We start from the raw sequence: 25,190 nt of genomic DNA, 5'->3' as shown, positions 1-25,190 counted from the left end.
CACCAAAGAAAATGTATGAATGGCAAATAAGCACATGAAAAAAAGCCCAATTCATTAGCCACAAGGGAAATGCAAATTAAAAGCACAAAATACCTATAGATACCCACAAGAATGACTAAAACAAAAATGCTGACCACACCAAGTATCAGTGAGGATATGGAGAAAATGGAAGTCTCATACACTGCTGGTGGGAATACAAAAATGATATGGTATAACAGTCTTGTAAAAATAGATCGATAGTGTCTTAGAAATTAGCCATAAGCCTATCATATGACTCAGAAATTCAACTCATAGGTATTTATCCAAGAGAAATGAAAAATATGTTTACCCAAAGAAATGTATCTGAATATTCATAACTACGTTCATAAGAGCAAAAAAATGGAAACCCAAACGCCTATCAACAAGTGAATAAAACCACGATACATTCATAAAATGGAATGCTACCCAGCAAAGAAAAAGGAATGAACTATTGATACATGTGAACAAATCTCAAAATAATTATAGTTCAATGTGCCAGACCAAAAAGAGTACATACTGAATGACTCCATTTACATAAAGTTCTCGAAAATGCAAACTAACCTATAATGGACAGAAAGTAAATCAATGGTTGCCTAGAGACGAGGTAGAGGGAGAGGAGTTATGGATTACCAAGGGGGCACAAGGAAACATTTGGGTATGATAAATATGTTTGTTGTCATGTTTGCAGTGATGGTATGATAGGTCGACACACACTGCAAAACTCATCAACTTGTGTACTTTAAATATGTGCAATTTAGCTGTACTGGAATGATGAATAGCTATGAAGTCTGATGGAAGGGCTCAGACAGGTCCTCTACCATTTCCTGCCAAGTAATCTTGCTTCAGTTTAATCTGCCTTCTCAGCCACAGCACTTTCCATTTATGAAGAGGTAACGCCAGCCTGGAGGGCTGTTGGAAGGATTACTTTGTGCTTTGAAGCGTTTTTCTGGTTCCCAGAGAACAGGTGCAAACTACTATTATCCATCTAAGAAAGAATGATAATATTCAGTGAATGGGGAAAGGGAATGCTTGCTTGTTGGACAAACAACAAGCAGGATGAGTGTGTGCAGCTTGGAGCACAAACTGTATATAACCCCACTAGGAAGCATAGCTGATTTCTAAAATGTTTGCATTACTATTTTGCTTTTGCAGTTGAATCCTGGAGACTGAAAGTCAGAAGAAAAGGCTCTAGCTTTTAAAAAACAATGAACAAAAACCTGAAAAAGATCACAAGAATAAAAATGCAATCAAATTTGAACCTTCCCATGTTCATTAGGAGCAAAAACAATACAGAACAAGGTGAAAACCAAGGAAATAAAATTTCAAGGTTTAAAAGAGCTCCCCAGGCTGGCCTGCCTACCTTTACACTTTGGTACAAGCTCACAGTCCAGAACCAGGCCTGCGAAAGCTTACTTTGCAGAGGGTATACCATAGCCATTCTATTTGTTTTCTTTGCCAGAGACACTTTTCTTTAGATTAAGGAAAATCTTACTGAGAAATCTCAAGGGGAAAAAAATGGTGGTTCCTAAAGGGATGTGTCTATGTACCCTTCTCTTTCCTTTTTTTTTTTTTTTTAATCTATACAGTTAATAACCAAGATGGGTTCACTCTGTTTCTGCTACACAACCCCAAGCTGCATTTGTACACATCCCTTGGGATCTCAGTGGTCTCTTCTCTTTCTAACTGGAACAGGGTTTTACAACAGAAGCAATAAGCTTCATGTCAACATTTTCAAGGAAACTGACAATGTAATTCTTCTGTCTCCCACTGGCTTTGTTGTTTCTTAAAGAACACTGAGCCATTTGAAACAAGGACATACTGTTGTTTTGTTTTGTTTTTTAAAGTGCTTTGTGGTGGTAAGAAGCAAACGATTTGGAGTACAGTCTATAATTAAAGCTGATATATTGAAATCTTCAATTTGCAGCAGCCATCTTACCAGGGAGAGACATCTGTAACCAAGAGTGTAGAAATGGCAAACCAGTCTCCATTCAGGGGGCAATGAGAGCATTTCTATAGCTCTACTCTCATGTCCCACTAAATTCTAAAATGTCCATTCCCCTATAAGTATAAATTAATCTTATTTCTATGAATTGGACACTCTGAATCTGATCGTTCTGTTAAGTTGTATAATAAATTGTGACTTTCCTAAATTTTCTTTTTTCTCTCAACTATCCCCAACTCCAAAAATACCACTGGGTTCATATTTGTTGTTTTTTTTTTTTAAGTTTTTTTTATTTATTTATGATAGTCACACACACACAGAGAGAGAGAGAGAGAGAGAGAGAGAGAGAGAGAGAGGCAGAGACACAGGCAGAGGGAGAAGCAGGCTCCATGCACCGGGAGCCCGACGTGGGATTCGATCCCGGGTCTCCAGGATCGCACCCTGGGCCAAAGGCAGGCGCCAAACCGCTGCGTCACCCAGGGATCCCTGGGTTCATATTTGTATCTTAACTCTTACTGCTGGCCAAAGACCACACAAACATCCTCCCTGTACTGTAACTCTTGACACTCAAAGCAAAAGAATGAGGACCCACAAGAAGCGGTATTTTTCTCTATTGGGGGAGTATATACTATATACACACAGTATATACTGTCCAAGAGGTTCTGTGCCTTCTACTCTCATCCCATCTTTTCTCCTTCCTTATCAAAACACTTTGACTAAATGAGAAATTCCTTTTGGGAGGGCGGGGGTTTCCTAGATGCTAAGATGGCTATCTGCTGCTTTTTCCATAGCAGGAGTACCATTTTTAAATATCACCTCAAAAATCTTTTCTTCTTTTCCATAATGTCTTCATCTGGAAGAAGAAAAATAAAAAATAAAAAGCTTTTTTTTGACAGAAGAAAAACAAAAAATGAAAAGCTTTTTTTTTTTTCTTATTGATTCTGTCAAGCACTGTAAAATCCAAATACTCTTAACACAGGAATGAAAAAAAGTCACCTGACAACTAAACTAACACCTGGGTGGGAGGATAAAGCAGAGGAGAAAGGCCTGTCCAGTAAGGGCAAAGAGGTAGTAGACTTCCTTACAGTCCCTATAAACAAATGCTGAGAAACTACAAATCTGGATGAAGAAATTCTCTGGACCTTGAGTAGAAAGGTTGTAAGAAATGAATGCCTAAACCATAGCCCTCAAATATCTCAAAGGATGATGGCAGAAGATTGTTGAGAGGTTTGAGTGTCCCAAAGGGGGATAAATTGAAGTGTGGACACTTGTGCTGGCTTCTGCTCTGCAGCATAGCAGGAGCATAGGCCAGACAGGGCAGCAAGCCCAGGACTGCAGCTGACGCCTGGCTTCCCCAGAGCCTTGAAGATCAGATTCACAACCACCCTGTGGCCTATACCATGTTCTTCACATGTTAAAAGAATCTAATAGGGAGGGGTGCCTCGGTGGCTTAGTCAGTTGAGCAGCTGACTCTTGATTTCAGCTCAGATCCTGGAATTAAGCCCTACATTAGGGTCTGTACTCAATATGGAGTCTGCTTGAGGATTCTCTCTCCCTCTTGCCCTGAACATATATGCTCTCTCTAAAATCAATCAATCAATCAATCAATCAATCAATCTTTTAAAAAATCTGACAAGGAAAACCAGGATTAAATATATCTAGGTGGAAGACTGAGCTCTCAACTATACTGGCTTTTAGTAAGCCATTCCTCATTCTTTGGGTCTATGAATGGGATTTGCTAGAAATTCTATAACCTGATGATTTAAAACAGCAAAAATGTTTCTCAGATCTTTCTCATTCATTTAGAAAATATTTACTAGGAACCTTAATATGTATCTATTGCTAGGTACTAGGGACAAAAGAGGAAGAAGACCTGGTTTCTGTTCTCAAGAGTCTTATAGTACAGTCAGAGATAAACATACAGGATGGCAAATGCTCCCATAGTGGAAAGCCAAGGATGCTAGACCCTAATCCTCAACGTTTGAAAGTGGGTGGGTGGGTATAAGGGTAGGGTTGAGGAAGTAACATAGTGAGAGGATTCTTAAATAGATTTCACCTAATCACCAAGTGTTGAGGAGGCTAGAATTCTCATGTCTTATTGGGGTGGGAGGAAGGCAGGGAATAGAAAATGATACAACCACTTTGGAAAACGTCTTGGTGGTTTCTAACAGTGAACTTACATTTCCAATATGACCTAGTCATTCCACTCCTAGGTATTGATATGAAAATATATTCAATCTAAAGACTTAAGCAGCTTTATTAATAATAGCAAGACACTGGAAACAACCCAAATATTCATCAAAAGGTGAATAAAGTAAAAAATGGGTACACTGGAATGCAGAAATATAATGGAATACTATTAAACATGAACAAGAACAAATTACAGATACATGCAAAATGAATAAATCTCAAAAACAATCTGTTGAGTGACATAGGCTAAACAAAACAGATTAAATCAATCTAAATTTAAAAATTGATACTTGATTCAGATTAGGAAACATTTAAGTATGTCTGAAGAAACTCAGGTGTGAGAATCTACTTTTTCAACTGTAAATTTTATGAAATCTAAATACAAAGCAAGTACTTTATGAAAATTTAGCACTGAACTGAGATGTAAATATGCACTGGACTTGAAAGACTTCGTAGGAAAAAAAAAGTAAAATGACTCAATAATCTTTTTTATTGATTACCTGTTGAAATGATTTTTATTAAACTAGGTTAAATAAACTGTATTATTAAAATTAATTTTGTTTCTTTTCATCTTTTTTCCATGTTACTACAAAATATAAAACTATGTCTTGCTTGTAATATATTTCTATTGGACAGGGCCATTTCATATCTTCATTGTGCTGAAAACAAAGATGCACACATCTGTCAAAATTAAAACCGTACACTTAAAATGGGTTTATTATAAATAAATTATGCTTCAATACAGTCGATAAATATCAAATTGGGTAGTATACAGGGGTATGTGTGTGTGATAATGTGTGTGTAAATGACTATCTTGCTAATGACTTTTGCTTATCAATAATCAGAAATGTAAAAGAAAACTCACAGACATGCAAACACTTAAGAGGAACAGTTTATATAACACATTAAACTATATTGCAGTTACTTACGTCAGCCTCCCTCACTAGCAATTAAGTTTCTCAAAGGCAAGAATCCTACCTTGTTCAGCTCTGTATTAAGCCTAGCATTTAACATAGTAAGTTAACATGGTACTTCATCAGTGTTTTAATAGCTGCAGAACTGTCCCAGCCACATTAATTTAATTTCCACAAAAATCCCTGCGAATTTGGCATTGTTATTTCCATTTTTCAGATGAAAAACTGAGAGTCAGAGGTCAGAAAGGTTAGCAACTCACCAAATATCCACTAGTCAGTGAAAGAGCTATGTTCCAAACCCACATTTACCTCAATTCCCAAAGCCCATGCTTCCATGCTGTCCCACACTGCCACCTTTCCAGGAGGGTATTTCATGACTGCTCAGTGTCTGAATCACAGTAAGAACCGTACTCAGGAGCAGTGAGACCACAGAAATTTTCCTGAACTTCTAGAGCTACAGCCTCCAGGTCCTGAACGGGTCTCTCTCTAGACCGAGAGCAACTTGGCAGCTCTTGCTAGAAGATCAGGATCAATCTAGTAGGAAAAAAAAATTCCCTCCCAATTAAACCTTCCATTTGGGAGTCTGAAGAAGTAAAATAACACAGAACAAAGAAGCATGGGAAAGAGAAAAAAGGGAATGCTGAGTCTGCTAAAATAGCTAGTTAATGCACAGGAATTAATCTAACAGTAACTTTGGCATTCAAAAATGAAAAGTTAGGAGATCCTACAGAGGTACAGTTTCTAAGGCTTTTGGAGCACCTTTTTAATTAGGCTCCCAGAATCTCAGCATTCCTGTTTGAATAATCCATATTTCTGGTTATTTATTCAGCTCCCCACTGCTGCACATTACCAAGCCATATGCTACAGGAATACATCACTTATATTTGTGCTCAACCATCCAAAGACACTGGCAGTTCAGACCTTTAAGAAGCTTAGGGAAAAGTCCCTGTAGAGTACAGTTTTAAGGTTAGAAGGCCCAGGAAGCCAAATGCATCTTCTTTATATGCTATTTACTTGAGAGAAGGTGGGTCATTTCAACAAAAGGACAGGCAATTAGAAGGGTAAAGGAGATAAACAAACAAAAGACTCAAGAGAGTAAAGCTAGCAAAAATCAGTGAACACTAAAGGCCTCTGAATAATTCCAATGCTCCTTTCTGCACTTTGAAATAGATTTTTTAAAGCAATTCCACAAAAGAAGATTTTCAATCAATTCAAGGTCTGGAATGCACTGGACAAACGAAGAGGTCTACTGTGCCCCCAGCCCTACATAGGCCTTTAAAGAGAAGATATTTTAGAAACATATACCTTGATAATCTTAAATACAAAAGTAGTTTTAAACAAAAACATGGTCGTTGTAGAATTTGTTATAATATCAAAACAACAGAAATTGTCTCAGTATCACCAACAGAATACTAAGTAAGCTCTATTTCCTTAGAGTCCATTATGCAGTTATTGAAAACTCTCACAAAGATCATGTCACAGCACAGGAAATGTCATGTTAAGTTTAAAAAAGTATTGAAATTACATGTGTAACAGGACTAAAAAGCTGGTAAAAACAAAAAAATAATTACAGGAAAAAGGACTGAAAGAAATCTACACCCAAAGTTGGGTTGTGTTTTGGTAACATGGCTGCTTTTTAGCTTTGTAGAGGCAGGAATCTTGTCTCATTCCTTTATAAGCACAGCAAGACACTTAACAATAGTACCTTATCAGCAGTTTAACAGCAGTTTCACATGTCTATATAATAAATTATATTTAATAGATATATTTATTGAATTTTAAAAAATTGTTTTCAAAGAATTAGATTTTTTAAATAAGATTTTATTTATTTACTAAAGAGAGAAAGCATGCAAACACGCACAGAAGCAGGGGAAGGGGCAGAGGGAGAGGAAGACTCCCTGCTGAGCAGAGAGCCAGACTCAACACAGAGGCTGGATCCCAGGACCCTAAGATCATCACCTGAGCTGAAGGCAGACGTCCAACTGACTAAGCCACCTAGGTGCCCCTCAAAAGAACTAGTTTAACAGAAGTTTCAAGAGCACAATCTCTAGCTGGATTTCATGAAGAATAATAATATTTAGCATCTTCCAGGCACACAAACTCACTCTAGTGGCTCTCAGTTTAAAAAATGGTCCCTTGACCCCATCACATACTCTGGTCACCCCCCACTCCCATTTCCTATTCCTCTTCTTAGCCAGATTTCTCAAGAGTTACTGATACAAGCTACCTCCCATTTACTTCCAACATTAGGATTCTATGAAATATACTAAGCACGATAACCATTTTAAATACCTTAAGGAATTAGAGCATAAATAATAAAAGATCTAAAAGGAAAGTACTATAAAGAAAAGTTCTAGAACTGTCTTGCACATTTTCATATCTCCTATGCTAGCCAGATAGCATATGTGCAATTCGCAAAAAAATCATATATAATGAAAAATATGTATAAATAAAAATGATATATAAAAACCAAAAATACAAATATATGGCATAGGTAGGTCTACGTGTGATATAAAGTTTAGAAATTGACATAGTTTAGAAGGTCATGACTAGATTTTCCAAAGCCAACGGAGTAAGCTGAGGAGGAGCAAAAAGACATTTCCCTTTAATGGAATGGTCATATCACCAATTGACACAACAGGGCACAAACAGACCAAAATGTACTTTCTATTCATCCACTCTAACTTGAGAGAGGACTCCCCCCCTCCCCCAACACCCACACCCACACACAGAGAGGCACATGCCACATGTGCACATGCACACACCCCTAAAGGCCTTACTGTTTTACATATCTAGGAAACTCAATGGACTAAAAGACCACAGATATGTGTTCTGGAATTTGGGCCAACAGTGAGGAGCTGGACGAAAAAGAGGGAGCACTAGGAGCTAAGAAACATACCTGAGCATGAGATTCATCAGCTGCAGACCCTCGCCCTTCAGGAAGCGCTCACGATTGGAACTGAGCATTAGGCAGGAACAGAGTGAATCAAACAGATTCTCCATCATCTCCTGCTCCTCAGCAGTGCTAGGATTGTGTCTTTTAAACACCTGTCCAGCAAAAACACCAGAAAGCACAAAGCCTTAAGTGAATGTCAGCCAGCACTCAACAATTTCCAAAGTCAGCCTGTCCTGATAACCCCGACAACTTGAAGCAGAAGCTCACTAAACAAAATTCTCACCAGCTTCCACTTTAGACAAACTGGACTTTCTGAGTCACAGGTATTAGATAGCTATCAGTTCAAACAAAAAAGCAAAACACTCAACTGACCACTGGGGTCCACGAGTGATTGAGTTCCACTCGTGTTTTTTTTTTAATCTGTCTCAGATTAAAAAAAAAAAACAAAAAACCAAATGAACAAAACCCTCTTGCTATGAAATAGAACACAGATAGAGAAAATTCCATAAAAGGCATGTACAGCTAAAACCACCATCTCCAGGTCAAGGAATAACTTTGCCAGCTATCACCAAAGCTCTCTACTTACCCAGACCAACCATGACCCATTTCATTCCTTCTAAAAGAAACCACAATCCAGAAGGGCCACAACCTAAGGAAGATATCTCTAACCATCAGGGCTACTGAACTGTCTCACACAGCAGGTGAGGTTCTAAATCATGGTGTGGTTCTAAATCATGGGATTTAATGAAAGCCGAAGTTCTGTCTCTGCCAGAAATATATGGCAAGTTAAAAGGAAAGCCTTTTTAACTGTATATGCATACCCATAGAGTCTACTACAAAATGATCAATAATCTTGCAGAACAGGACTAAGCACCTTCCCAGAAAACTGGAAACATATTCACATTTCAAAGCTCTATGTTTTGGGGTAGAGGCCAAGCCACTCAGACTGCTGCTGGCACCAAGATGGCAGCTGTATGCAAACTGACATCTCAGACACTCCCAACACTCAAGATTTTATCCAAATGATCTATTTTCAGTCTTGGTTTTGGAATAGCACAGATGAAATTTGTTAGAAGAAATCTTAACAGTGTTTTCAGAATGCCAGCAGAACATTTCAACTAGACTTACATTTCTTATAATGAGAAAATGGCATTTTCTGATTTCTTATTCCAGCCTCTAGAACCACATCCTTCCTTGTCCTCCTCTGTGACCTCTATCCCACTGCATTGGAACTTGTACTCCTTGAGCTTATCTGGATTCTAAATGAATAGAATCCATTTTACTGGCAGATTGAAAGGAAAGGAAGTGAATAGTCTTGGGAGTGGGTCAACTGAAAATAATTTGGTATTCTTGGCCCAAGAATATACACTTGAGCTGGAAGCACACCTCTCCTGAATTGACAAATATCAGAAGATGGAGAAAATCCATAGCAGATATAGCCAGTGATATCTGGCCATAGAGAGCAAATGACTAAGAAAAGGAGGTAAACTATGTAGCTCCACTGTAACCTCAAACCTGCCAACATACTCCATATGGTTTGCATCACATGGCCTATTTCTTCCCACAATTTCCAGCTCCACCTCCCATTTAAAGCAGGCCATGTATCTTCATGGCAGACAGGAAGCATAAGAATTACTCACGGATAACTGCTGAAGAAGCACATCGATTCCATCCAGCTCCCCAAGCAATTCCCTGTTTTCTAAAAGGGGAAAAAAAAGAGGAAGAAAAAAATGAAGCTAACTGTCAGATTTTACAGCCGTCTAACACTGATACATCAGCAAACAAAATCAATACAGCTTGACAGAGTACAAAAGCTGCACAGAGAGCGAGAGGGAGAGCAAGGGGATGCCAAAGGCAAGAGAGCTTGCTGTCATGATCTGAAACAAGCCTGGCTCCTATCCTAACAGAATATCAATACCGAGAGGGAGCCTCACCATCATTGTCCTGGAGCAGTATGGCCAGCACTTCACTACAATACAGTTTGTTGGCATCGAAAGGCATCTTTGCCTGTGGGGAAATAGGAGAAATAAAAAAAAAAACGTTAACAGGCCTTGCTTACTTCCCCAGAAACCAATTTTTCATAAGAACTAGGATCTGAGTTAGAGAACAGAAGTTAGAAAGCAAAAAGGGAGGTTAAGGGAAAAAAAAAAAAAAAAAGTCTGCCTCTGCTCTCAAAGAGATCAGACTCAAATACTACGCAGTAAAACCATAAATGGCAGATGTACACAGTGGCTCTCACATTGCTAATGCCCAGGGATGAAAGTCACCTCCTCAGAGAAGCCTTCCCAGATTTCCCATTTTGAGCCCAGGGACTGCTATCTAGCTAGCACATAGTATATACTCAAATGTGAACTAGTGGAATACTTGAAAGTTTTGAAATTGTAAGACTAAAATCCATTATGAAGTTTTGTTCACATATTACAATCATAAAATTAGGCTGTAAATTAGCTGACAGATGATCAGAGAAGGTAAAAAGAAAGCAAGTTCTTGTTTAGATTAGTTGAATGTATTTATAACAAAGTAGTTCCTTTTGGATTTTTTTTAATGCTTAAAATTTAATTTGAAATCATAAACCTATCTGCTCATGTGCCATAATCTGCCTACTATTTAAAAAGGAAACCACATTAAAAATGCAGAAATGTGTTAATATTTTAACAACCAAATTACTACCCACAATTCTTTCCCTGATGCATGCTCTGCTACTTGGTGTTTCAGAGGGAACATATCTATTGCAGAGACCATCTTTTATGGCTGTCCACATCGTTGCTTCAGCAGAGAGACTCAAATATCTCACCATTAATAAGGTACCTTCGGATAAAGGTGCACAGAGAGGAGCAAATCTCACTGATATGTTTTTATTTACTGTCCCTTGATCCTTAAAATGCAGGCATGTAGACAACAACTGTTAATCAGCAGCAGCCTTGTTACCTATCCAGGTTTTTGAAATGACAAATAATTTCTGTCCCTGGAAAGGACAGGGAAGTGTTCATCTTACAGCTAACACTTCCGTCACCTTAGTGCTATTCACAGTTCTGTTTGGACATTGATTTTGTACTCAAGAAGGAAGAGTGGCCCCTAATGAAGCAATGCCCAGCAACTTTTCAGTTTTCTATGCACGTCTTTCTCGTCAAGCCTAAGTGCACCCCATAGAGTTTCAGGAAGCTGACCATCTTAGGTTAAAAGATCTGTTAATGCAAAGTCTTACGTGTACTGACTGCAAGGTATGCTCCCTGGGCAAGCTTGAGGCCTTGTTTCAAGAAATTCAGTATAACAGCCAGGGTTTAAATGCAATCTGTAGTGTGTTCCACTTTAAGGAAAGCAGTTGTTTAAAAATCAAAATTCAAAAGTGGTAAGCCTAGAGATGAGCAACTCTATCACATTCAAGTATTTGCTAATAAAATTATCTACTCATATTATTTAAATCATAAGTATTGGTATTTTAAATTATTTAAGCCACACCACTTTACTTATATACAGCTTTTCAAGTACAAGTGTTCTCTTTTGAAACAAGATACACTTAACTAAAAGAAGCCAAAAGACATCATAGCCTGTCTGTGGTTTCAAGGTCTCTTGTCCTTTATTTGATTTTTATAAATCCTGTCTCCAAGATAAAGGGGAGATTTTCTCTTTTTTTTTCCAATGAGTATTTATTGGGCATCTACTATACACAAGACAAAGAACTAAACATGAAAGTACACAGGTAAATAAGACATGAAACTTGTCCATTGTTACGGCACTTAAAAATACTATTAAGGGCAGCTCCGGTGGCACAGCAGTTTAGCGCCGCCTGCAGCCTAGGGTGTGATCCTGGAGACCCTGGATGGAGTCCCAGATCAGGCTCTCTGCATGGTGCCTGCTTCTCCCTCTGCCTGTGTCTCTGCTCCCCCCGCCCCCGCCTGTGTGTGTGTCTCTATGAATAAATAAATTAAAAAAAAAATCTTTAAAAAAATAAAAATACTCCTAAAATTATTATATGGTTACATATAACAAGAATCTAGGATCAATGCACCTATGTCTGACTCATGAGCATGTACTACCTATGGGACACAAAGTCTGTAGTTCCCAAACTGTGTGCCGAGGTACCTGAAGTGTGAAACTCAATTGACAAGGGCACTGCAGGATATTTTAAAATTTCCAAACAAAGCACGTGACATTTGACATCTGTTGAGCACTGCATTAACTACTAGCTCCAGGTAAACTCTTTTGATGACATCCTATCTTTGTGAAGCTGGGTTTTAGTGGCTGCTGTAATAAAGGAAACTGTGTGAAAATCAATGTAGAAAAGGAATGAGGGTAATGGTATTCAACTGGATTTCAAGGTTTTAGTTGCGCAGTACTCAAAAGGCACACATATCTATTAGTAAGTAACTGTGGTATTTAAGTATAAAAGAAAAAAGTATTTTCTTTTAATTCATGTATATTACTTTTTCAAATGGCTACTACATTGTTAGGACATAAATATGCATTAAATTCCTTGGACCTAAAACAAACATGATTGTTAGATCCTTTCTGGCATAGGAGCACTGTAAAAACAAAATTCCCAAGACATCCAAGGCACCATGAACTTTAGAGTGGCCATTTATGACTCAAGAAATATTTCTCAGTCTTGTTTCCTTATCTGTAAAAAGCAAATAATAAAAGAACAACCTAATAAAAATTAAAAAATAAATAATAACACAACATCAGGAGAGTTACTATGAGAATTAAATAAGGTAACATGAAGTATCTAACACATATTAGGTACTACCATGACTGGAATCAGAAATATCCAGGTTAGAATCTCAGCTCTAATGGTGACCAGCTATATGATCTTGGCCAAATTACTCTGTCTCTTTCACCCAATTTCTCTTATGTTAAGTAAAAATAAGTAATAATTTCCCGTTGGGGTGGTTGGATTAAATTAACCAATATACAACATCATCGGCACTCAACAGCTAGTTCTCCTCTATTGAGAATTCCTGATTCCCCCAGGAAATCTCCAGCTTTTGCTGTGATACTTCAAGGAGTTTATAATTTGCCCAAAGTAAATTTTTAAAAATCATAATAATCATTATTTCATCACTTTTTCTATTAAAATATAGGTCCTTCGAAAAACTGGTATGAAGGAGGAAATCTAATCAGAAAGTCAAAATTATTAGACCTCCATAACTCCCCAACACTGAGTCCTAAAATGCCTCAGAGCCTGAAAGAGGTACCAGCTGGGAAGAACCCTGGCAAGAGAGGGAGGCTTTCGAGATACCCAGACCAAACTGTCACGGGCTCTGCCACATATTTCACATGGAGTTGGGGTAATCACTTCCCCTGTGTGGAATTCTTCCCACATCTGTAAATGGAGGATAGCAGCACCCACTTGGAAGGTTGTGAAGATCAGAAATAATGTATGTGAAGTATCTAGAATAGCAATTCCCATATAGTCAACAGCTAATGCATTGACACTCATAATCAGATGGGGAAAACTTATGGTGATGGTAATGACTACCAAAAATTTTAATCTTGTGGGAAACAAATAAAGGAAACTGTGGGCCAGGTGGGAAGGAAGTAGTCTAATCTTAAACATTTAACCAAAGACAAAGAGTCATCAAAGAAGTTTTATTTCTATTTAAATCTCAGCCAGAGGTGATGGCCTCTAAGCCTCCAAAATATCAAACTGCCAAATTACAAAAAGCTATTTAGTGAAAATCAGGAGAAAGGAGAATTCATTTAGTAGGTACAGTCTATTGGAGTTTGCAAAGTTAACCGATGAGTCCCATCGGGACTTGAAGCTTCTGTGGGCTCTCTTCTATCCAGGAACCTGGTGATCCTAAATCTTTCAGCTGTCAGAGTAATTATAGAGTCAAGCATAGGTTTGTACTCAGCATGTACTAGCTTTGAATAAAATTAAACTTCACCTTTTTGGGAACTGCTGCTTTTTTGGAAAGTACAAAACAATTATGTTGCCACCTGCAGCCAGAATCTGCAGGTTATTTCTGCAGCTCACCTCTGGTACCTGGAACACATGGGGCAGGTTCAGACACATCTAGAGCTCTGTACAATTGCTGAAGCAGATTGTGCCCTGTAAAATCCCAGCTCCTGGTCATAGGAGGCTAAGAACTTCCCATCAACCAGTTGTACGTGTAGTATAATGTAGTCAATTCTCAATTAATTAGCTCATATGCTAAATGTTGCAACTGTTTTAGAAATGGTGATTTAACTGGGAAACAAAGGGATTTTTAATTGTGTTTTTTAGAAAAGGAAAAACAAAACTTTGGGTTTTGGTGTTATTTTCAATAGTACACAACATCCTAATAAGCTTGTATTTCCCATAAAAATGAACTGTGATGGTCTCACATCCCTGTTATCTGCTCACTTGCTAACCCATTTAATGCAATTCTCTGCAATGGGTTTCATCCTCTTAGCACAAATTAGTGAAATTTCATTTAGTGGATGAAAAAATCCATGAGTATCTCTATATACTGCTAGGCTACCAGTGCAAAAAGAGGCCTCATCAAGGTAGAATTACTGAAAGAATTACTGAAAGACAACTGAATAAATATGATATGATCAGTTAAACAGTAACGTTTAACAAGAAACGTAAACGTTAAGTATTCGAAGATGGTGGTTCTCTGACGTTAACCTGCATCCAAGTCACATGGAGCGCTTGTTAAAACAGATTGCTAGTCTCACACAAGATGGGCAGAGTCAGTGGGTCAAGGCATAGGTTCAAGACTTTGCATTTTTAACATGTTGCCAGGAACCACACTTAACAATTGAGAGGAGATGCAAATGTAATGGAGACCCAGATCTTGCTTTTATTTATTTTTTTAAAATCTTTTTTTTTTTTAATTTTTTATTTATTTATGATAGTCACACAGAGAGAGAGAGAGAGAGAGAGAGAGGGAGGCAGAGACACAGGTGGAGGGAGAAGCAGGCTCCATGCACCGGGAGCCTGATGTGGGATTCGATCCCGGGTCTCCAGGATCGCGCCCTGGGCCAAAGGCAGGAGCTAAACCGCTGCGCCACCCAGGGATCCCCAGATCTTGCTTTTAAAGAGTTGAAGGATACTTAAAGAAAGACAATAAGCACGCATACCAAAAAAGTCTGCCAGGTGATAAAAAAATGCTTCAAGAGGATAAATGTCACAGTTATAGTACAGGTCAGAACCCAGATCTGCTGCCTCCCACAAAAGAACCAGGATGGAAAAAAGTAAAATGGCTGAAATTCAGACAAGAGTATGGGCTGGAAGCAAAGTAGTGCCATGGAAATAGTGCACGAAGAAAGTCTGGAGTCTTGCATTTAATTCTAGCTCTTCTCTAATTAGCTGTATGAATTTGGGCAAGGCATTTACTCTCTATAGGTCTTGATTTTTTTTTTTAATCTGTGATAGAAGTTATAAATTTCCTTTCAGTTGTAAAATTGATGGCGGCTACATGGAAGAGTAGGGACTTAAACTGGTTAATGAAGGCTGCGTGTAACTGAGAAGTATATAAGAAAGACAGGACTCATTCCTGGTAGAGGGAGGGGAATGAACAAAGACAGATACAAAGGTCAAAATAATTCTGACCGTTGCAGATCAGGGGGTAGGTAAAAAAGATGTCTGAAAGGTAGCAAGGCTAACATTTAAAAAGTGAGACATGAGAACGTCAAATGAGGCCAAGTACAAGGGGACTTTAAAAGTAGGCAGAGGATCTGAGGCAGAGGTCATCAGGATCGTATAGAGGGAGGTCCTTGAACAGGGAATAGCACACTGAAAATGGGAGTTTTTAAATCTAGTCCAGTAGTGCGGAATTAAACTGGGTAACAATAATGTTCACATCTCCAGAGAGCAGAGGGTATTAGTGAAGGCTGTCCATTAGAATCATAGGTGGAACTTCTCTAAAATATACCAAAGACAGAGACTGAGACAATGTGTCTGGAAATCTGTATTTTTTTAGAGATCCAGCACTCAAATTCAGTATGTTTATGATAGTGAAAATTATAACAAGCACTTTCCCAGATTATGAGAAAAAAGCACAAGGCATTATTTTTAAAAACATACCTTCTTGCTGGCTTCACCCTTAAGCAGGATTCTCATTAATGTTCTGGGCAGACAGGATTTTTCTAAGGGCATTTGCTTACTAGTAAAATAACCTAATAGCATTTTAATGTTTAGATACCCCGAAACCTCAAAAAACTGTTTTAGAGAGAGCAACATGGCTATTTATGCCCTGAGGATTACATTAACACTGTGCCTAAAAGGCAAGAATCACTGGCTTGCTAGACTATTGAGTGGGACTCTTTATTACTCTCATTAGGGTAATGGAATCCAAGGAAAACCCCCAAAGGTCTCAATTTCCCTTCCTGTTACCATTTCAAAAAAAGACTGGCAAGTTTCAACACCTTTCAAAGGGCAGAGGCGGCCTGACATCCTGGTTTAATGACGGATCCCTGAAGCAAATGAAGGAACTCTCAAGGAACTTAAAGAAATTGGTCTTGACTTCAGAGACAAGAGCTATTGGATTGTTTTGTGTATTTTAAGGTTGGACCTCTCACCTATGGCCACCCCAGCAACAACTCAGGTCCCTGCCGTCTATCCTGTCCCCTCAACTCTGTGTTGGACTTTCCTCTCCTCCACTCCTCACTCCCAAAATGTTTTAAGGCTTTGGAGAATAAAAACGTGTTGAATGTTGAGGAAAGAAACTGAGAACTACATGGGGAAACAAGTCTAGTCCTAAAACCAAAGGACATCAAGACCCATGAGAGGAGGTCAAAAGAAGTTCCAAAGATGACACTGCATGAATTAATCAGACCTGATTTTTTTTTCCTAAAAGGTAGGAGAGTGTGTGTGTGTGTGTGTGTGTGTGTGAGAGAGAGAGCGAGAGAGAGAGAGAGAGAAAAGGAGTTGTAATCTACTGAACTATGCACTAAGTTTATACTCTGTAAGGCACATGTGCCCATATCCACTGACGGTAGTATCAGCTGAATATCAAGTCAAGCTGTAGAAGTCTGTTATAGATTTCATGAAAACAAATGGTTAAATAAGTAGGACTATGGAAGAATTCAATTGTCAGAAAGAAGAGTAATTGTGAGGCATATGCTATCTTAGGCAGAACATTCTTCTTGGGCCCTGCCAGACAGTAGAGGGTAATCTGACCTGACATACCTCAGACTTTCTGGATCTCTGTAAGGCTGTGAAGCATAGCAAGGCCATGAATACTTCTAGCTGTAAAATGCCTCCTTCTCACAGAAAAGCTGGGGATACTTGCTTGCCTGAGGACCAATTCAGTAGCATATAAGCAGTCCCAAACTGCCTTCCATCACACCTGTGATTAAAACTACTCTTTTTTTTTTTTTTTTTAAAGATTTTTATTTATTTATTCATGAGAGACACAGAGAGAGGCAGAGATATAGGCCGAGGGAGAAGCAGGCTCCCTATGAGGAGCCCGATATGGAACTCGATTCCAGGATCACAACCTGAGCCGAAGGCAGATGCTCAACCACTGAGCCACCCAGGTGCCCCTAAAACTACTCTTTTAAGAGAAGCTCTTGCCTCTCTCATTTCTCATTTACTCTATGGGACAGCACTAATTGTTAAAAAGACAGCAAAAGATCTATACGAAGAAGAGAGAATAAATAATCTAAAAGAAATATAAATATGAACAAAGGCTATAAATAGTAAACTAAAAGAGATGAGTAGCTAACAAACAAGCGGTAGCCAATATTCTTTCCCTGATTTTAAAATTCCAAAATAAAATCAAATCTGTTTTCATTTAGCAGATTAACAAAATTTTAAGTCTGATAGTATCAAATGTTGCTAGGGGAAACAGATACCCTGAAATCAGTGGGGCAGCTTTTATGCAGGACAACTCACCAAAAATATTAATGTGTGTATCCTCCAATCTATCAATTCTACTTCTAGGAGTTTATCCTACAGAAAAACTAACAGAAGTATGCAAGGAAAAATGTGTATATGAATATTCACTGTAGTACTTCTTACAACAGTGGAAAATTATTATGCAACAATGAAAAAGTGTTATAAAAAGGGGAATGGTTAAATTAATTTTGATATGTGCATAAAACAGAGTACTGGGACACTTGAGTGGCTCAGTGGTTGAGCAGCTACCTTCAGCTCAGGGCATGATCCCAGGGTCCTGGGATTGAGTACCACATCAAGCTCCCCGCAGGGAGCCTGCTTCTCCCTCTGCCCAGGTCTCTGCCTCTCTCTCTGTGTCTCTCATGAATAAATAAATAAAATCTTTAAAAAAAAAAAAAAAAAAGAATATTAGGCAGCTCTTAGTTCAGTGAAAAAAACCAACTTGCAAAATAAAATACTATATAATTCTGTTTGTGAAACACACACACTCCCAGATACACAGAAAACTTCTTGAAGAACAGGTAAAATATTGCTAATAGTGGCTGCCTCTGGCAGATGGAATTAGAAGGAATCTACTGAGGGGAGCTTTTACTTTCAGTTTTAAACCTTCTGTACCACATGAATTCGTATTTAAAAATGTTTATAATATTTTCAGAGATATTGAAGGCTACTTTTTTTTAAAGGGTTTTATTTATTTATTCATGAGAGAACAGAGAGGCAGAGACCTAGGCAGAGGGAGAAGCAGACTCCCTGCGGGGAGCCTGATGCGAGACTGGATCCCAGGACTCTGGGATCACAACCTGAGCCAAAGGCAGATGAGCAACCCCTGAGGCATCCAGGTGCCCCTAAAGGGTACTTTAAAGCCTCTTCTTTAAAAAAACAAAAACAAAACAAAACAAAACAAAACGAAGAAGCAAGAAAGAGACAAGAGAAAGATTGTCTGAAAGATTCCCAAACTAGATCCCAAAGCAAAAAAGGACAAACATCTGTGCCAGTGACCCAGCTTCAGCCAGGCCCAGAGCAAAGAACAATGTGAGCTAGGGTCCCACAATGCCAAACTGACCTTCAGCCTCTTCAATAGCCACTGCAGAAGACCCTGCTGGGCAGCCTCAGTACACATCTCAGGTCGGAACTCTGCCATGTTTTCCACAATAGCTGAAAGGAGACAGACGCCAGTCATTTGGGAGGGCAATTTTGTTTCCATCTGCAACAAGCTTGTTTCCTTTCCCAGGACAAGCCCCATATTCCTCTGACTTCCAGTATTCCTCCTAGCCAGATGCTGTATTGTCATTATTAGATTAACCAGGGAGATTCTATGGTTTATTTTTAATTCAAGTAACATTGCAACTAAAACTCATAACTGAAAATGATGAAATTCACAAAAGGAGTAAGTGATAGATGTTCTGTGCTAATAGGGAACCACACTAGAGCAGAACACACAGAAAGGTGGCTATTTGCCTAGGAAGGCATTCTTAGTCCTCATTGTACTGTAGTCCCAGGGACCTGTAACCAAAGACACAGGGGACTGGGCATGAAGCCTTAGGGAAAAAAATCAGGGGATGGTGAATTCAGTCTCTTCCCTTTCTGATTCATTCATTTTCAGTTCTCTTTCTCTGGATATTACAAGAGAAGCAAGCATGATCTTCTTAATTGAACAAAATAATGTGCACAGAGGGGAAAGGCCATGCTGGCAGAGGTAACTGTCAGGTACTCGGAAGCAAATATAATTGGTCCTGCTATCTCCTACAACAGCCAAATTGCTGCTTAATAGAAAAATTAAAACTTAGGAGGCCAAAGGAAAAAAAGTTATTACATGACCACAATATTTAAAAAGGGAACATTTTTTTAAAAACCCCTATTGTTCCATTCTAACACATCCTATGCTTTCATTTCCGTTGGGGCCCCTTCAGCTCCCCATCCCAGGATATGTTACTATTATAAAGGAGATAGGGTTAGTTCTAAATTCTCTAAGGCCAATGCCCAGAACACATCAGGTCTGAGTTTTGAAGGAGAAAGAGCTAAAGAAATCACCGTATGTCTTAGGTTCTTCCTCACTCCTCTGCCCGTGTCAGCCAGTGGCAAGTTAAAAGACTCAGTGGGCAGCCCTCTCAGGTAGTGGAATACAAATCTATGTTAGCAGAGTAGCAATGAGACCCCTGAGAGCTGAGGACCACCACAACACCCTAAGTTACTTTCTCACATTTTCCAGCAAAATCAATTCATTCATTTTAATCTCTTATGCCCTTATTCTTCTGCTTACACTGTAGATGGCTTCCTGTTGCTCTTTAGAGTTGAATCCAATCATCCTGCCTTGGTTTACAAGATTGTCTTCCACAATCTGGGCAAACTCATGCCTCAGGTCCCATCTTCCACTACTGCTACCTCCTATTGCCACAATACATACCTACTCTTTTCTCAAGCCCATGCCCATGAACAGCTTTGCAATTGTAACTCTCTCCCATCCAAGGGTCCTTCTCACATTTCTCTGTCAAAACATACCTGTCTTCACATTCAGCCCCAATCAGCTACCTTTAAAGACCCTTCCTCACTTCCATACTGCTGTCCACTGACTCCTATTATACCATTTGTCATTCTGTATTATCTTTCCTTTCTGTTTAAGACTTCCCATCAGTCTGCTTCTTAGGAAGTAACATCATGCTTAATTCATCTTTAATGTACCCCAGCATCCAGCACAGGGCCTCACAAATAGGAGGCATTCAATAAATGAGAGAGGGATGAACCTCCTGAGCTGATGGTAGGTGACCAATTTGAAACTAGACAGATCTCTAAAGCCTGCCAGCCTGGTGCTGTTTTCATTATACCAGGCCCTTTTTATTAAGTCAGTTAAGACTTTTGATAAAGTTTCTATTCAGCAAAATCCAGCATTAGGCTAACAGATGGTAATGCCAAATTCTAGCTCTAGACTGAAGCCAACCCCCAAGTTACAGATTGTTGTGTTCTCTCTTCTCTTAGTCCCTTGGTGCTATGTCTTCCCTCTTCTTTATGACAATGGTCACAGAAGAGAGTATAAAACAAGAGAAATCTGTGGTAGACAAAAGAGCTGAGAGGAAAATCTAATCTAATCAAAATTTCTGCTTCAGCTGGGCCTCATTCATTTCTCAAGCTCTGTTTAAGATATGTCACCTTTGGTTTTTTTTTTTTTTTTTTTTCTTTTTTTTTTTTTAATAAGACAATGACCAGTGTTAAAGAGGACTACCCAAAAGCATAATTTTAAATAGGCTAATGGTTTGGCAACTTTGCAAGGAAAAAGACCTGGGAGATTCAAGGAGGAAGAAGGGAAATACTGCAAAGAAATCCACTTAAATTAACATATGATGAAGGTGCATCCAAGTTAACAATAATACTTCAACTCTGGTTACATGGCAAACTACACATAAGACAAAGAAACACTTAACTCTTTTTAAAATAAACTATCTTATAAGGGTACTCCACTGTGCCAAAGTTTGTAGTCCCACTGAAGGAAAGAAGGAAGAAAAACCAATATAGGGGGATTAAAAATTATAAAATACACACTTTCTAAAGCTTAAAAAAAAAAAATCACCCTGCATAGGCATGACTCTAACATTTGGAGGCAAAGGCCTGCTAACAGAAGTGTTTTTGTCCAGGAAGTTATCTACTTAATGGACTTCCAATTTTATTACTGCAAGCCAAACCAAACCAAACCTGCAGTTATATGAAATTTACACAAGGGTCTTCATTTTTGGAAAAGCAGTCTGGGAGCAGAAGGAAAGAAAATACCACTACTGTTGATTCTATTATGAAGGAAGAAAGAAATGAGCACAAAGCCCCAAAACAAACAAGACGGTTTCAGGATCACTGGTCGCCCTGCCCCTCACCTAGAGTATTATGGACACCATCCGCCTCTTCTTTCACAGACTCATCCAGGCGCTCCAGATTCTGCACAAGCAGGGCCACCACTTGCCCATCCACCTTCAGCAACAGAGAAGCAAAAGGAGAAAGGGATACATGTCACAAAACAGTCTCTCAAATGCTCCCATTCCCATACTCTGCTCACCTGCATGAACAAAATAACTGACCACCCATGGTTCTACAGTGTGCTCTCTCATCCCATTATCTCTTGGAGTCTTGAAGTGACTCCAAGGTAAAGAAAGGGCAGGCTTCATTATCCCTAACTTATGATGAGTAAATCTAAGCTTAAGGAGACAAAGTAAAATTCAAGGTTACAAAGTTAGTGAGTGCTAGCACTAGCACTTGAACCCAGGCCTTTGAAAATCAAGTTTAGCACTCTTTCTACTTCTCTGTGGTACTGAAACAAACACCCTGGAAAGTACCATCTGAAATCAGGTCAATAGTTTGTTCCAGGGGAGCCTGAGTGGCTCAGAGGTTTAGCGCCTCCTTCAGCCCAGGGCTTGATCCTGGAGACCCAGGATCGAGTCCCATAATGTTGGGCTCCCTACATGGAGCCTGCTTCTCCCTCTGCCTGTCTCTCTCTCTCTCTCATGAATAAATAAATAAATAAAAATCTTAAAAAAAAAAAAAGTTTGTTCCAGTCAAAAGCTGGGAAGTTTACTCACCATACTTTACACAGACCTCAAAATTTAGGGTTAAACTCAAAACATTCCTAACATTCTATACTAAGCTATTATGAAACTATTACTTCTGATGAATTTCTAATTCCTTCTTGAGAAGAGTATTAACATAATAAAATGCCTGACATTTGTATTACATTTAATGCACAGAACAGCAATTAAATCTCTTTAATTTGATTCACACAACCTTATAGAAAACTCTCAGTAGCCACATCACAGAGCCGATATTCAGAGATTAACGGTTTAGCCAAGACCAAATGGCTACTGAGCAGTGGCAGCAAAAGCAAAAAACAAGCTTCTTTCTTTGGTGAAAGAACCCTTTTACTACTTCACGCTTCCCTCTGTGCACAGTTTGTACTCTTAGGGAGACTGCCCTTTGGGTAACCCTGATGCAAACCTAGGAAGGTAACTAAGGAAACACTACAGTGATTATCCACCTGGTAATGACTTCTCATCAGGAGCCAGTCAAGAACCTGTACAGGAACATAACACCTGCTGTGTGTCTGTGGTATATCCTCTCTGACTGCCTCACTGAGGAAATGGGAATAAATTATAAAGATTAAATAAAATTATGTGGCATGCCTTACCCTGGGTCTAGATTAAACATTAAGTAGAGAGTTTGAATATAGTTCTCGACCCTTTCTGACATCTGATCATTCACTATTTGCACCTGCCACAGACCAAGAAAAACTCCAGTCCTTTGAAGGAAGTCACCAAACCCTTGTTCATCCTGGCATACTTTTCCAAGGGTAGTACAAGGCTACAGTACGTGACAGACAGTCATTTTGCTAAATTCAAACAAACTGACACTTACTTCGTGTAAATGCAATCAGGTCTTTTATAAAAACTGTTCTATCTACTCTCATGTAATCCTCACAGCTTTTAAAGATGAGTAAACAAAGGTCCAGAGAGGTTAACTAGCTTGGCCAAAGTCACAAATGTTGTGGCAGTAGTGATTGGCTCTAAGCGCCTATTTTTTCCAATCAGATCCTGTTACTTTGGGGAGGGGAAAACAAAGGAGAGAGAAGGAAACATCTCATTCGACTGACACTGCCGGAGCACTTACATATAAGACACCCTACAACACAATTCAAACCGAGCCCGAGAACAGAACAATGGCAAGAGGGACAGATCTTGAAATAAGACCCCTTTATTCTTTATTGGTGATACTTAAAAGAAGCATCTATCAAGGAGAAAAAACTGAAATTATTGACTAATATGCAAACCTGAATCATACATGAGGTAATTTCTAGGCTCTGCCGTTTATGGTGTGAAGAACAAAGCAAGACACTAGCTGCAGATTTGAGAGGGTACTGATGCCAGAATTGAGGGTGCCCATAAATACAAGAATGAGCTGTTTTCCCCTCTTATTCCAAGGAGATACATAATCTCGCTCTCAAATCTCACAGCCAGCAAAAGCTTCACTGAAGAAATCCACCGCAATGTTTTCCTTAATTAATTGGACAATTTGAGGATGTGAGAGGAAACAGAAAAACATCTGGGGGGAAAATATGAACCATGTCACAGTTTGTTTTTCCCTAAATCACCCTGATTGACTTATAATCTCCCTGAATCCTAAAGCAGCAGACACTGCAAATCCACTGGGTATCACACTGCTTGTTGGTTCTACAAACTGCCTCACTCATTTCAATTGCTTATTACTGCTTTATCTGCATTATTTTCCCCTCTTTCCTTGATTCTTAGTTAACGTTTCCCATCTCTGCTGTCTGGAAAATGGTGGGGGGGGGGTGGGGGTGGGGGGAGGACAGTGGCAGTACACAACGCATTCAAATCCCAGAACTGAATGGGTCTTTGGCTGAAGGAATATCTTTTTCCTTGCCACGGAAATCTAACTTCTAACAGACAGCTTTTTCAAGCTTGCAAAATGTGAAACTTTATGTTTAGCTGGGTTAAATGCAATTTTATCTAATTTTAGGAGGGTCAAAGCAGTCAAAATACATTCAGCTCAGAAAACTCTTGGGAAAATATTTGTATTATGCATAGCTCTGGATATCACCTAGTAGGAGCACAAAGTAACATTCTGTGTTAACCCCCTAGCCCCTTGGGTCTACCACCTTCATGCCAATGTTTTGGATCTGTGACTAAGCCTGAAACCAAAACAAATCCTGGTCAGGGACCAGAGCATCAGCCAGAGCAACCCTGGCCTTGGAAATCATGACTGTCTGAAGCCTGATGTCTTCTGGTAAGTCACTGGATACTTCAGCTTGTTAGCAGGTCTCCTAAACAATATTCTGGCAGGTCCTACTGAGACCAAGTTCAAGGGCATGTTCAGATATCCTTTTCCACTTGACCAGGGAAGAATAAAGAGAAAAGGAGGAAACTTTTAAAAAGGACAGATGAGAAGGTTCGAAGGATTCTTTTTCTATCTTGTACAATCTGCCAATAACCTTTCTTAAAGAGTGTGGAGTAAAATTTTCTACCTGCTATGAGTTCTGGAAATTTCATATTTGAAAAACTAGGAAAAAACTTTCCATATCCACTGAATCTTGATCACCCAGTAAGTTTTGAGGATACATACGGCAATATGGTCAGAACGCAAAACTTCATTCCTGCTGTCATTTATCTAGAAATATTTTAGCTTCCCCTGTTGCTCCTCCAATTCATTATCCACACAGCTGCCAAGAATGGTCTTCCTAAAAAGTTAGGCCAGACTATGTTACTACTCCCTTGCTCAAGATACTCCAGTTACTCTCCTTCATACTGGCAATTCCACTCCAACTTCCTACCAAGGCCTACAAAACCCTGAGCAACCTAACCCTGGCCATGCTCTCTCCCCTCCCCCAAGCTGTCTGTGCTCAGACAATTTTTC

General features: G+C 39.1%; 1 protein-coding gene across 5 annotated transcripts in view; it reads right to left on the bottom strand.

Annotated features, from left to right (window-relative positions):
* Positions 1-25,190, bottom strand: part of CTNNBL1 (catenin beta like 1) — a 161,378-nt gene that overhangs the window by 77,679 nt on the left and 58,509 nt on the right. For 4 of the 5 annotated variants that reach the window (XM_038572282.1, XM_038572281.1, XM_038572283.1 and 1 more), the window contains exons 6-10: positions 21,647-21,740; positions 18,853-18,944; positions 9,895-9,967; positions 9,601-9,659; positions 7,964-8,112 (exon numbers count right to left, since the gene is read on the bottom strand). In XM_038572282.1, the coding sequence (XP_038428210.1) occupies positions 7,964-8,112; positions 9,601-9,659; positions 9,895-9,967; positions 18,853-18,944; positions 21,647-21,740 (467 nt within the window). The remainder of the gene's footprint in view (positions 1-7,963; positions 8,113-9,600; positions 9,660-9,894; positions 9,968-18,852; positions 18,945-21,646; positions 21,741-25,190) is intronic. The other variant, XM_038572285.1, reaches the window with a different exon arrangement.

This window comes from Canis lupus, chromosome 24 (assembly GCF_011100685.1).
Source record: "Canis lupus familiaris isolate Mischka breed German Shepherd chromosome 24, alternate assembly UU_Cfam_GSD_1.0, whole genome shotgun sequence".
NCBI classification, from domain to species: Eukaryota; Metazoa; Chordata; class Mammalia; order Carnivora; family Canidae; genus Canis; species Canis lupus.
The sequence above is the reverse complement of the archived record's forward strand: the minus strand, read 5'-3'. Positions and strand labels throughout refer to the sequence as shown.